Genomic DNA, 15,246 nt, shown 5'->3' with positions numbered 1-15,246 from the left:
CCTACGCTTAGCTAATCCTTTTTTTTTTTTTTTTTTGTCAAGTGTACAAGCTAAATTTATTATGTACAAAATATTTAATTGATTTTTTTAATATTTTGTACATATAATTCAATTTCTTGACTTGTTGATTTTCATGACAATAATGTAAAAACAAAAAAGTTTAACATTCAATAACAATAATTTTGATTACAGTTGCATTAATATGAATGGTACTCTAATTAGAAATATTACAAACTATTCATAAAATATAACAAATTATGTAACCGGATGGAGTTTACAAAAGTTTCAGTTAAGCAAAACATTAAAATACATCTAATAGCTAGGTTTCAAAATAAGCATAACAAAAAGGTTATGCAAAAGCGAAGGTAAAGTAAATTTAGCGATAGTTATGGTTGTCTTTCTATGATGGAGCTGCAATGTAATATTTAAACTTAAACTGCTTTTATCAAAAGAGTTTAAAAATCCAAATAAGTCCTAAGTTTTCTAGTTAAAGTGACCAAAGAAAACAAAATAAAAAATGTATATTTAATTATATGTCAAATATATTCAAAATTTTAAACTTTTGCCATTTATTTTCTTCAAGTTTTACCAAAGAAAAAAGATTAATATTTTTCATATACAAAAAATGATAAAACGAACACGAAAAGAAAAGTTTTAATGTGTTCACTTATTTTTCTTCAAAATTATTTACATTATATATATACATATAAAGAAATTCTATATTTATTCGCTTAAAACAATAAGAAATTACTCAAACTATTTTGACTAAAAAATCTTATTTATTACATAAAATTATAAATAAATTTTTAAACTTTTTTATTTAAACCAACTTAAATTATTTTAACCTTTAATTTATTTGACATGTCATCCAAAAATTATAGTAATAATTTAAAATGGAAATGAAAGCACTTGTTAAATTTGAGAACTAAAACAATAATAATAATATAAAAAAAAAGTAGCTGCAAATTTAGCAATTAGATTCAAAATAATTAAGTATACAGCAACATTTTAAAAAAATTGCAAGTATAGCAAAATTTGTCAAATTTTATCAATGATATAAGTCTATCAACGATAGACCATGTTGCAAATATTGGTCTATCACTGATAGACCATACGAAGTGTATCAACGATACAAGTCTATCAATGATAGTTTTGCTATATTTACAATTTTTTTTAAAATTTTGCTATATCCTTAATTATTATTGTTGAAATGGTTATCCATTTCAATTTCCAAGAAAAAAAACCTTCAATTATTCTACATGTTAAAGCGGATAGATCATGGGTCAAACATAGGTTTGACATCAAATGCCAAACTCAGCTTATGCCAAGGGAAGGGACCAAACACCTTCTTCCAGACTTGTTTCCGTTTCCAAAGAATAAAAGACTACGAAATAGAGTATTTTAACCACTTTTTTCACTATATATTCTATCCAGTATTTCTTATTACATCATCAAACTTGAGTTTTAAAATTCTAAAGTGGACACCCAAAAGTTTTACCCAATGGATAGACAACACAAAATATAACATTTTTTTTCATGTAATGAATGTTTATTTAATTTCCTATCACAGGTCAAACATACTCTATATTTTGATTTGGTTATTGAGCTAAATTTAAAAGTTTTATTTCCATCAAAGTAAAAAGTAGAAAGCCATATAACACATATATAATATTTAAGTTCACACATCTTGAAGCAGGTAAAGGCTCCAAGGAACCATTATTCATGGGTAGGTAGGCTATAGAAGATAATTTAACATGCACACATCTTCAAGGTAAAGGGCTCCAAGGGGATTATTCATGGGTAGTACTAGATTTATTAATCTAGGGTTTAAGGGCCATTATTTATGGTGATAGTTGTAGGTTTAGTGTTACACAATGAGCATCTTATTAACGACAATGATCAGAAATCTCTCAAGGGTATGTGAGAGTGAAGATTCCCACACATAATGGATTTGTATCACTTCCTGTAGACACGTTTGATAGACATCCGTTCCACTTGTCTCTATGACTAAGGTCATTTAATAAGCTGAAGATATATTCCCAATAGTCATGCGGCGCTTCATAATGTCCCTGTTCACGAATCTCAGTATATGCCTATATAGATGAACAAATATATTTAGCAGTAAAAAATACATATATATCTGCGTATGTTATGTAAATTTAAACACGATAGTATAAAATTTTTGCAACTATGGTATAGACCATTCTAAGAATAGGGTTAGAAAAAAATTAGCTGACCTTGTTGTCTGCAAACAATCGATGATATGGGTTAGACCATGCTACCATCCAATCACATAGTTGACCATTGTTATTTTGACCACGATATACACAAGAGGCAGCAGAGCCTGATGGTACGACAGCAGTTTTGACATGAAGAAATGCACCCCACTGACCATTTTCAATCTCACTTGGATAAGGACTAGGCCCAATATGACCATGCCAACTATATTCACAAACGAATTTTATGGTATCACCAGTAGCATTGTAAATTAAGCAAAGAGTAGCAACTCCGCTTCCCCATTCTTCTCTCAATTTTTCTACATAATCTTGGGCATCTTTATCTTTACCTTGAGCGTTCTTCATATTAAGTGCCACGTATGCTCTATCTCGACGCGTTATTACTTTTCCTTCATAATCAGGCATGGCCTGCAGAGTACTGTTCGTGATTGGATTGCCAAAAACATTGTCTGCCATCCTTAAATATACTTCTGAAATAGAAAAAAAAAATGGCAGCTAATTCAATTAGAATTGAAAAAAAAAACATTGATCTAAGAGATGTACATAAAGGAAAGGAAAGAGAAAAGGAAGTTTCTAAATCATACATTACCCTCAGATTAGAATAGGTTTTCTTTCTTTCTTTCTTTCTCTTTTTTGTGATTTTTCATTGTTACTGTCACATATTTATAGTGTTCAAAAAGTGATTGAAGAATAAAAGAAGAAAGATGAAATAAAGATTAAAAAGGGTGGGGCTTGGGGCCAAACTTTTCTTTTTTCTTTCTAATATTACAGTTTTCAAAATTATTTTTAAAAAAATTATCTAACTTTCAATACCATTTACCAAACAAAAATGTAATTGTTGTTTTAAGATCAGCTTCTTAATTAGAACAAATATTTCCCACAACAAAAAGGTTAAGTCCTTTTCTAAACAGAAAAATGGCATATCCCAAAGTTCATCTTGCAACCTTGTTAAACAAAATGGGTTGCTTTAGTTAATAGAAAATTGCTTCCTTCTTTACTACCTTATTCAAATGTTACTTCGTTTTTAGTTTATGAAATTTAGTTTGAATTTTAAGCTATCAATCAAAATATATATATAACAAAAGAAATTCAAAATTGTTATCCAATTGCACTAATTTATCTAATTTCACAGTATATTTCTGGAAGGAGATTGGCAACCATCTTAAACAAATCTAAATTTTGTATAAGAACTAGAATAGGATGAATTATTATTTCACTCCAACTATATCTATAATAAGACATGGCGTATTATTGTTTCACACCACATTTTCCACTTCAATTTAGTTTATAATAAAAGGTGGGTTACTGTCTCACTCACTTTTTAAACCCCAACTAAATTTACGATCCATTCGAGTTTAGGGAATAGAAAATTCAAAATTGGTATTGATAAATGCTACAAAATTAATTATCAAAATTTGTTAACAAATTTACATTGAGAAGTGGGCAAGATGGGGGTGAGATAATACTGCACTCAATTTTTATTTTACACTTTGTTGGAGAGGGAAAGGGTGTTGTTATTTGGAGTGGAAAATAAATTATTAAATTTAGCATGAGAAAAAATGTATTCTAGCATTTAGAATGGTTTATTGGAATGAGAAGTTTTAAAATTAGAATGGTTGATGTTGTGTTTGGATATATATTCAAATTTCTACAAGAGCATGTAATTGTTATATAATATAAAAATAGGAAACTAAACATGGTTTAGCAAAGGATAAACACATTAATGACCCTAGGCATGTGCTTTAGTGAAGAAGGGGAAAGGGGTGAGTGAAACCTGACTTTGTAGATTTCTAATTTTACGCATTTTCGTTTTGTTCGTCACAAATTAACAAGCTCATTTTTCGTAATAAACTTACTCAGGCTCCTCTATTTACAAAGATACAATATGATGTGATCTTCTTCAATGTTCTCTTTGATTTCAGAGGTGGTAGAATCATTGTAGATATATTTTTTTATACATGAACATAACCAATCAATAGTAAGTTTACGCTTCACAAATTACTCATAACTATAGTTGGGTTAAATGATTGTTTTACTCATGTAGTTTCATCGTCTAACTTCCTACTAATTTCTCAATGAACAAATAGTCTATATTCCAACTATAACCTAACACCTATAGGGCCCAAAAAGAGGTTGTAACCTAATTGTTTAAGATTCAAAATAAACTATTAAGGGAGCAATTTATCTACTTTCTCAACAAACAAAAATGAGCGAATTTCATCTTATGTAGCTCTATTCCTAACTCCTTACTCCGATAAATCTCTAAAATGGTAGGTTTGTTGAGTCTGCTATCACGATCATTCTCACTCATACAAATCAAAGAACCGTCATAATAAATAGGAGTTCACAACTCATTCATGATTAAGGTGATCAAGTCTCCAATAATGGTTATCACGGTGAAATATTTGCTACTTTAAGTATGGTGTTATAAAGAGAAACCAATTATTTTGCGGTCTGGTCTATGCATATATCAACTCCTTTATACAAGTTAGATTCACTTACATGTCTTCACATGAACAATATGGTTTATATTGTTTTGTAAGTACACTTACGTCTCATGTAACAATGATAAAGTGTGAGTTGTATCTGCAAATTATCAGGATAAGACACCTAATCTTTATCCATTTACTATAGACATTTTAGGTTATAACCTGAACATAGAATCACTTGTATCTTTACCATATACTATTTAAGTAACACCATATAACTTTGAACCTTGGTTTATTGGATTGAATGAACGCTATATAAATATCAAATAAAATACCTCTGATTTTTTAGATAAATAATCTATGTTGCCAAAACTACAAACCATGAGATAAACGAGATTCAAAAAACCAATTCCAACATTAAAGAAGGCCGCAACAATAATATAAATTATTAGGAAAAGTATGTATATTTCTAAGGGTTAGTTGGATAAATGGCAAAAAAAAAAACCTAAAATAGTAACATATATATAACACAAGAAAAAAATAATTGCATATATAGCACAAAAAATAGAAAAATATTAAAATACCCACGTGCAATCAATATTTTAGGCAATTATTGTCGAATTTCTCGTACTAAAAGTTATCACTGATAGAATCTATTAAAGATAGCAACTATCACTGATAGCTGTTATTTGTGATATATTATTTGTGTAGGGTTTGGACTTAATAATTTTCCATGTGTATAGTGTAGCTGCAATACGTCAGTAAGTAGGGTCATTGCGCGTAATGTGCTCACCATATCTTTTTGTGTTGCATACTTAATTCTAGGCGATAAGTCATGGATCATGATCATAGCATACAAACTACTCACTATGTACCTCTTTATCGCATAATACCTAAATCATTGTTGAGTACAAGTTTTCCTACAACTTGCCCAAGTGCAAGCGAAATAGTAGGTTTACCTAGGTGATCCAGGGTCGAACATAGGAAATTATTTCAAGACATTAATTCTAGGGAGTTACTCATCAATTAGGCGGATTGAAAGAATTAAAGAATAATAAATGTAAGAATTGCTAACTACACAGCGAGAGTTTGTAAAGCGAGGTTAAGAAGAAGGTATGATGATGCAAACTAACTTGTCTCAAAGAAATGAAGGAAGGAATGTGTACGTATTATCATGTGAATAAGTAATTTGATAGTCTTGATTGATGTAACACACTAACCATATTTATGATTAGGTCATGCTTCTCTCGAAGTTATTATATGTCACACATGGTCACTTTTGGAGATCTATATGATGAAGTGTGGCTTCGTGAGTTATATTTAGAAATGCCCTACTTATAACCCATATAAGATTCTACGATTAAGGACTGTTACCTCTCAGTATCATTGTCCACACTTGTTCTCTTTTCAGGACACAAATGTTAGAAATGATATGGAACTCCTCCTCGCGCATGTTAATTAGGTTCTAGCTACTTTCCCTTCTAGATAGTTGGCAACTAACGCTGGCTCGACAATAAAATTAGCTCAATTAACGCCATACAACTTATAAGTAACTCTCCTTATCAAGAACTTATCATCTACCCAAGCTATAAATAACACGTTAACTAATGGAAAGTATAAGAATGTTGGGTTGAGAAGTTATGCATGTTTAAAGAAATACAAAGAATGTAGGTCATAGGCCAATATACAATATGTAAAACTTAAAATATAAAGAATATAAAGTTGAATGGGAGATAGAGAAATGAATCATTGTTACAAGTTAGGAGACAGAAAGGAATAACTTTCTTCTCTACACCAGCTACAAGCTCTCTAAATTGGCACATTCAGGCCTCTCTTTCTTGGTGAAGATGAAGTGCTTATATAGGCCACTTTTCAGCGAACAACTTCTATTCCCCTGAGCATGTTAATGCTGACTCTGGTCCATTAAAGTCACATCACTCCAACTCCCATTCTTGTCTTTTAGTAAGTTTTCCTCATGTGATGACCCATTTCCTCGCTTGGGGGTTGTTAATCACCAAGTAAGTTTCCATCGCATAACCTCTTCGCGAGATGTCCTATGTAATTTGCTCCTTACTTCTTTTTCACTTATCCTGCGTTTAAACATGATAATTGCGTAAAATAGGCAAGACACTTATGTAAGTTGTATTTCTAAATATTTATGAATTTATAGTGTGAGTCACACACTTTGATCCTCTTCTTATGCGTTTGACCTGATTATTCTAATACAATAGGGTATAATAGCAGGTGTTTATACACGTTATCATATATGCTATCATAAAAACTTTTAGTTTGAGAAGGGATTATTTTTCAAACTTCTTCTCGATTTTTTCACATTGAAAGCTATCACTAATAGTCATATGCAATTAGTGAATATCACCGATAGCTACTATTAGTTGTTATTATTGATAGCGACTATCAGTGATAACTTGTTACCATTACGAACTCTTTTTCTTGATTTTCTAAAATTGAAAGCTAGTATTGATAACTGGTTTTAAGTGATAACAATTGATAACTGGTTTTTAGTGTTATCACTGATAGATGCTATCAATGATAACTTTTAATTCGAAAAATATGATATCATTGATAATGGCTATCAATGATAGCTTTTATCAGTACTAAAGGGCAAACAGACTTTTAGTTGAGAAATATGGTCTCAATTCTTATAGTTAGTTGTGATCATTGAGTACTGCTAACATGCTCAAGATAGTAGAACACCTTTGGCAGAATGGTATGACCAAAGGTGCTCTATTATTCTAACTGAAATTATTAAATCAAGCACGGTAGGATGAGCTAGTTACTATCGTGATCGAGTGTCCTGAGTATAAAATATAAAGAGATAAAAGAGTACTTGAAAAATAGAAATAGTTTAGCACAAGGAAGTTCTTAAGATTTTATTCTTATGTCAAGCATTATGAATGATTCATGTAAAAGATTAAAATGTATTTGTTTTAAAAGTATGTTTTACAAAATCGTCATACACTGGACATTTTAGCTCACCCTTTCCAACATGTTTTCCCACTGTCTAGGTAGAGATCGTGATCCAAGAGCCTGACCGTTGTCTCCAAGTCTGCTGTGCAAATCTTGTTTATAGTTTTGTTGTTATGGTCAGTTCTAGATCTATATATGTCATGTATATAAGTTTTGTTTCGGGTTTGATTAGTTAAAATATTTGTTTTGAGTTAATGTGTTGTTTGTAAAGAAATGACGTTTAACCTAAATTTATTTTGAATTAATGTAAAGGAGTTTGTTTCAAGTGTGTTTATCGTAGTATCTACTGCATAAGTTTTTAATTTACTCAAGTTGCTTAGCATTACAAAAGGTTCAGAAGTTAGGGTCAAGTGGTGTTATTCAGAAGGGGAATGATATCAATTGACTTCATGTTGTCTCTTGGATTGAGAGTAGATGATCCGAAAAGGGGTGTGCATCAAAGACCTACATTCTTTAATACAATGTATATATTTCTACATTGTTCAATCCATCCATGTCTTAACTGTTCATTTCTCCTTGTATTAATAGTAGTTTAGGTTTGTGATAATGTCTTGATAAGAAGTTTAGCTTATAATTCTTATCCCATTAACTGAGCTATTTTCATCACTTGGCTAGTACATATCGCCAACTACCGAAAAGGAAAAGTACCAAGAACATGGTTAACACGCGCAAAGAGGAGTTTGGAGACAAACTTCACCTTAACGAGATGACTTCCATCATTTTGTATCCTGATAGAAGAACAAGCGTGGACATTAGGCGCTCAGATGTTGCTGCTCTTAAATGCAAAGCTCTATAAGTTTTATAAGTGAACACTTCTAAATATACCTTGTTTAGTTAGATTTAGTCATTTGGATCCCAGAAGGAGATCCAGTGTGGCGTTTAATGATTCCGAGAGGAGCACGTCTTAATCATAAACTAGGTAAGTAAGCTTTATCGCATCAAGATTTCTATATAGTTTAATCGCCTAAGAGCACTAGACATTCCTTCATCCCCTTATTTAATGCAACTTAATTCATTCATGCTTTTACTGCCTCAACCATCTCATTAAACTATCTTTACAGATTCTCTAGGTTTACATAAGCAGAATTAGTTTACCTTACATTCTTTCATATTGTATAGAGTTCTTGTATATCATCGCCTAATTGATAAGTAGACCCTAGAACTAAGTTTTGATATCAATTCACTATGTCAACTTTGGATCATCCAAAAAAATCTATTGTTTCACTTATACTTGGACAAGAAATAGGAAAACTTGTAGAACGAAGACTTAGAAGTATGTGGTAAGGATATTTGGAGCATTTTGCATGCGATAATCATGTCCTCTCACATGATGAAAAGACTTCGGAGAAGCATTTTGCATGCAATGGTCCTGAATCAATGACACATCATGAGGAATCAAGTATACACATACAATACACCAACATAGGCAAAACACTATTTTCCAAGTTGCTAAGTGAAGTTAATCAATTACGACAAGCTGTAGGCTAGGTTGCATGAGATCGACTCTCAACAAGCATTGATCTCACTAGTACTACATAACACACTCTCTCCTAAATCCACATTTTTTCTACCAACAAGTAAATTATCGGAAAAAAAAACTTTGTGCATATTGTCGTACATGTATGGAAACGTGAATGTGGAAAAACCACCCACTTTCCCTAATAATTTAATGATAATATTAAAATAAATAATTTATTTATTTAATAATTAATTAAATTATATACTTAAATGAATATCTCTCACCTAACCTATAATTTTAATTTAATTAAATAAAACTAAACTAAACTACTAATTCATTCTCTAACTAATTAATTTTTAAATTAAATATCTTATATTTAATTTATTCCAAATTTGAATTATTTTCAAATATAAATTTATCTCAACCTCTGTTTTAATATGAAGCCAATTCACATTAAATTAATATTTAAATTCATTCAAATATTTTATTCTCTAATAAATTAATTTTGAATCATTCAAGTAACTCTTTTTTCCTATCAAGAAACCTAATTAAGTTTTGAAGGAAGGTCGAGCGAAAGAAACACAATCCCCTTAAAAGATCATTTATGGATCAAGATTATGTTATTCTTTAACTTAGGAGAGTTCTGCTTCTTGAGATAATTCTCTCTAGACATTATGGACTAAAAAATTTATGTCCCACCAATAAAGAGAAGATATAGTCGTAAATTTAGCTATTAGATTCAAAATAATTAAGTATATAGCGACTTTTTAAAAAATTTGCAAATATAGCAAAATTTATCAAATTCTATCAATGATACAAGTCTATCACCGATAGACTATGTTGTAAATATTGGTCTATCACTGATAGAACATACTAGTCTATCAATGATACAAGTCTATCAATGATAGTTTTGCTATATTTGTAATTTTTTAAATATTATATCCTTTTATTCCTCAAACGACTATCTATTACAATTACCTTAAAGAGAACTCCTCTATTTATATAGTTTTCAGTGGGCTTTTATGGGTTTGGACCTAGTTGGTTCATGAACTTTAGTCCTACTTTATTAGACCAAAATAATTAACTTAACTCAACTGTCTTGATGAAAACACGTTTCATCATCAGAATTAGCCAATTTATATTAAGGGTGAGCATGATAGACCGAAAAACTAGGCGAGCAACCAAACCAAAGTAGGTAGATTGAAAACGAGATGGGTGAGTTGTGGTTGGTTTCAGAAAGTTTCAAATTAAAAATTTTCAAAAAGTCTTTATAAGTGTTAAATTGACCTAACACGGCCGACGAACACGACAAAAAATGATCAATCGACTGACCCTTACTAATCGATGTCGAAGTCGGTTTGAACATTTACTTAACCAACTATAGTCGTTTCAGTGGCAATTTTGTCAGTTCGGTAGAGATTTTGTCAAAAAAAAATTGACTCCTAAAAATGATCACTCTAATTTATATATTCCAATTTGGGACACATGTCAACTTTTAATCTTAAATTTAATTATTTGTATTTTTTTTATAGTTAATTTGGTAAGGACGTGACAATTAGTGCTAAAAAATTTGTTATTCAACAATGAGTTTTCTCAAACACCATCCAATTATTTTACTTCAAAATATTTCTAAACTTCTTTATATTATTGTATAATTACTTTTTGATCTAACTTCGCTTCCGCTCACACAACTATATTTCGGTATCCATCTAAACATTTTATTTTATAAAAACCTTTAAAAATAGTCAATTTAAATGCAACACCTTACATCAACCTCTATAATTCTTTTTTTAAAAAATGTTCTTAAGATCTCGATATTTTCATTTGATTGTTTAATGAAACCAAAAAACCTTTAGACAAAAGAAGCATCTAGAACATCTCCCATGGAGTGGTAGCATCCAACGGTTAACATGATTCGACGAACGAACATAGCTAAGAGACGGAATTCTAGACTCTTCTTCACAAGACGCACACACGTTAGCAATTAAATCTCAGCCGTCCTTTTGATAAGCTCTTTGGTTCTATATAAACTCAAGTCCCTAGCAAAGTCGTTTAGCATAAGAAGGAAAAACTGTAAAGAATTTTGCATTACGTGTCCATAACCTTCCTTTCATTTCTCAAACTTTGATTCCACGAAATTGGGGTTCCCACTTTCCATCGATTTGAAGAATAAAGATTTCAATTGTCTTAAGAATCGGAAGCGAAGATGTTCGGGAGAGCTCCGAAGAAGAGCGACAGCACGCGGTACTATGAGATCCTTGGAGTCTCCAAGAACGCGTCGCAGGATGATTTGAAGAAGGCTTACAAAAAGGCTGCTATCAAGAATCATCCTGACAAGGGTGGTGATCCGGAGAAGGTAACATGATTTCATTTTTTTTTGTTTTTTTTTTGTTTTTGTTTGAATTGTCTCTCTGCTTTCAGTTTCTGTTGAATCTGATTTTGAATTCTGTTGAAGATTTTAATGAATAATGATGTCCATATTTTGCTTCTTTCGGTGGTTCGTTTTCTTTTCTTTGTGGATTATGGTTCTAGTGTTGATATTACAGGAAACTCAATCGTCTGGAAATTATTAAATTTTACATGGATTTTGTAATTTCCCGCTTTGTAAGCTTTTTTCTCTATCTAGCATCGTTTCCTGTGAGGCTGTGAACTGGGCAGAACTCAGAATCTAGTGATATTTATGTTTTTTAATCTATTGTACACTTGTAAGGCAATTTGGCTTGTGGGTCTAGGTTTTTGTTTTTTGGTGCTTTAAGTTTCATACATACAACCTTGGATTTTGATGTGATGCTTTGCGCATATGCTGATGATAATGACTTTGTTATTTCAGTTTAAAGAATTGGCTCAGGCTTATGAGGTTCTTAGCGATCCTGAGAAGCGCGAGATCTACGATCAGTATGGTGAGGACGCACTTAAGGAAGGAATGGGTGGTGGAGGTGGTCATGACCCCTTCGATATTTTCCAATCCTTCTTTGGTGGAAGTCCCTTTGGAGGTGAGTGTTACGATTATGAACATTTTCTTGTACTTTGGTTTTATTCTTGCCATAATCATTGTAGTATAAATATTGAAGGCATGATTGAGAGTAATTTTGGAGTAGCATTAATCACTTTTTTCAGGTTCGTGATGACTCTAAAATATGGTAGTATGAAAACATGCTTAAAAGTGTAAAATAAAAATAGTAAATTGATTCTGAAGGATAAAAGGCATGTTTGGGAGGTGAGCAGAACATGACAAAAGTAATTTAATGATTTCAGAATCTCTTCTAAATATGTTCATTGTTAGGTCTAGCTTGGTGGCCTAAGCTTGAGATGTTTGGAGATACTATACTCCTAGAATTCAAATGGAAAATTTATGTTTAACTGTATTCACTTTTCACTTGTTTTGGGTGGAAAGAATTGATGAACTTGGTCATGAACATAATGCAAAGAATGAAGCACTCTGATACCATCTTATAGTAGAAAAAATCACAAGTCTCATTGTTTTTATGCAGGTGGTAGCAGTAGAGGCCGACGACAGAGAAGGGGAGAAGATGTGGTACATCCCCTTAAGGTCTCACTTGAGGATCTTTACCTTGGAACTTCCAAGAAACTTTCTCTGTCGCGTAATGTAATCTGCTCGAAATGCAATGGGTTAGCCCTGTTTCTATGCCTGTTTCTGTTGCATTCTTTTTATGTAGATTTATGCCTTGGGTGTTGATGTTTCTCGATGGTTGTGTTTCAGTAAAGGATCAAAGTCAGGTGCTTCAATGAGCTGCTCTGGCTGCCAAGGAACTGGAATGAAGGTCACAATTAGGCACCTAGGTCCATCGATGATCCAGCAGATGCAGCACCCTTGCAATGAATGCAAGGGCACTGGAGAAACAATCAGTGACAAGGACCGGTGTTCTCAATGCAAGGGTGAGAAAGTTGTTCAAGAGAAGAAGGTTCTGGAAGTTATTGTGGAGAAGGGTATGCAGAATGGACAGAAAATTACATTCCCAGGAGAAGCAGATGAAGCTGTATGTTATGAATGAATCTTCAGTGGTACTTTTCTATGTTCCTTTTAAATTATTTTGGCACTTATTTGTTGTGTTTCTGATTTTTGTACAGCCTGATACTGTCACTGGAGATATAGTTTTTGTCCTTCAGCAGAAGGAGCATCCAAAATTCAAGAGAAAGGGTGAAGACTTATTCGTGGAGCACACTTTGTCACTCACTGAAGCTCTCTGTGGCTTCCAGTTTGCTCTCACTCACCTGGATGGCAGACAGCTTCTCATCAAAACAAATCCTGGAGAAGTTGTAAAGCCTGGTAAGCTTGAATCTGTTCTAATTTATCCGCCTCAGCTTTTAATCTGGCGATATTAAAACCAATCAATGTAAGTACTTTGAAATCTAATTTCCTCTTTCCCCTGCTGAGTTTTACGAACTCTATTTTTGTATGGAACTTCAGATTCGTTCAAGGCCATTAACGACGAGGGAATGCCAGTGTACCAGAGACCATTCATGAAAGGGAAGCTCTACATCCATTTCAGTGTGGACTTCCCTGATTCCCTAAGCCCAGAGCAGATCAAAGCTCTGGAAGCTGTCTTACCATCAAAACCGTCATCCCAACTGACCGACATGGAGCTTGACGAGTGCGAGGAGACATCAATGCATGATGTCAACATTGAAGAGGAGATGCGGCGGAAGCAACAAGCTGAGGCATATGAGGAAGATGAAGACATGCACGGTGGGGCGCAGAGAGTGCAGTGTGCCCAGCAGTGATCCTCAATGAGCTGGAATTAACCAGAAGTGAGTATAGTCAATATGTTGTTAGGTTTGTTTGTTTGGGGATTAGTGGTTGATGAACTGCGAATCTTGTTAATGTGGCCGTTTTTGATGGGTGGCATTTGGAATTATTCATATTCCGATGGGCCGTTACCTACTGATACAATATATAAAATCAATCTCGTTCTGATCTGTGAGCACTGCTATTTTATTATGAAGTTCTAAAATCCAGCTGACGGTTGTCTCGTTTATGCCTTCTTATTTTTGCTGTCCTCAAATATATAGATCGATGTTTTTTTGTGTTGTCATCTATTTTTTTTTAGCATACGTGTTCATTTAGTTAGAGCTATGTAATGCTTGCTCATTTAGTTGGGTTACGTTTGCTTTGATAGAGTCTGATTAGTGTTCTGTTTGTTGGATATGACAACTTGGATTACTCCATCTGTATTATATGGTTTGGGTTTGGATTTGAAAATTTTGATTCAAACCAAATCGAATTAATTAATTAAATATTATATAATAATCCAACATTTATATATATTTATGGAGCTTTTGCAAAAAGTTTAGGTAACAATATTTTCTAAATTTGTTACTTTACTTACAAATTTAATTTAGAAGTGATTATAGTCGATTTATAATTGATTTTACTATTTTTGTCATATTCATAGTATAAAAATGGGTGTATTAAATATTTTTATTGGTGTAATAAACTTTTTAAAACATATTTTTGTCGTTTGATGCAATTATCTTCTTCATATTTATATATTAGTGGTCTTTCAAAAAATATAAGTGACAATATTTATATGAACCGACCCCACGATACAATGAAAAATAATTGTTTTGGTTATTCGTTTTTAAAAAATAATTGTTTTTATTATTCGTTTTTATTTGGGAAATTAAAAATGGTTGTTTATATTTGATTATTCTTTTTGGAACAAATTTGGTAGTTTAAATTTGGCTACTCAAACTAATTTTTGAAACATGATCGGTTTTTTCATGATCTTTTATATTTTGAACAACCAAATAAAGGTTTTCAAAAAATAAAAAGTAAATAAAAATTATAGATTTTTTATATTTAAAATACCATCTTGAATCAAATAGCAGTTTTTAAAAAATAAAAGAAAATTGGAAGATAACTTTTATATTTAATATACTAACAATTTAAAAAAAAATAAAAGAAAACCGGAAGAGAAAAAGACGAAAAGAACAAAAAAATCTCTTGAGGAAGAGAAAAAAAAAGACATGAAAAGGTAGGGCAAACCCGAAAATTTTAATAAAATGACCATTTTCATTTTATTAGGTGAGTTGTAAATATTTTGTATTTTTGTTATATTTATTAAAATTAACCTTTATATTATATATACATTTATATTAGGTTAATTTTCAT

General features: G+C 31.7%; 2 protein-coding genes across 3 annotated transcripts; one reads left to right on the top strand and one right to left on the bottom strand.

Moving 5' to 3' along the window:
- Positions 1-1,598: 1,598 nt before the first annotated feature.
- LOC101222553 (23 kDa jasmonate-induced protein) lies at positions 1,599-2,882 on the bottom strand. 2 transcript variants are annotated; one of them, XM_031880185.1, is made up of 3 exons: positions 2,822-2,882; positions 2,238-2,707; positions 1,599-2,093 (listed from the first exon to the last, which is right to left on the bottom strand). In XM_031880185.1, exons 2-3 carry the CDS (start codon positions 2,691-2,693, stop codon positions 1,911-1,913), a joined length of 639 nt encoding a protein of 212 aa, XP_031736045.1. In that variant the 5' UTR covers positions 2,694-2,707; positions 2,822-2,882; the 3' UTR covers positions 1,599-1,910. The 2 variants fall into 2 exon arrangements, with proteins under 2 accessions (XP_031736045.1, XP_004139150.3); XM_004139102.3 differs by having other exon boundaries at positions 2,827-2,864.
- An 8,267-nt stretch (positions 2,883-11,149) lies between these two features.
- Positions 11,150-14,108, top strand: LOC101205422 (dnaJ protein homolog). The gene is made up of 6 exons (XM_004139037.3): positions 11,150-11,469; positions 11,944-12,106; positions 12,605-12,743; positions 12,835-13,111; positions 13,203-13,401; positions 13,543-14,108. Exons 1-6 carry the CDS (start codon positions 11,320-11,322, stop codon positions 13,854-13,856), a joined length of 1,242 nt encoding a protein of 413 aa, XP_004139085.1. The 5' UTR covers positions 11,150-11,319; the 3' UTR covers positions 13,857-14,108.
- Positions 14,109-15,246: the final 1,138 nt, after the last annotated feature.

This window comes from Cucumis sativus, chromosome 1 (assembly GCF_000004075.3).
Source record: "Cucumis sativus cultivar 9930 chromosome 1, Cucumber_9930_V3, whole genome shotgun sequence".
Taxonomy (NCBI): Eukaryota; Viridiplantae; Streptophyta; class Magnoliopsida; order Cucurbitales; family Cucurbitaceae; genus Cucumis; species Cucumis sativus.
This window is presented reverse-complemented; position numbering and strand designations above follow the sequence as displayed.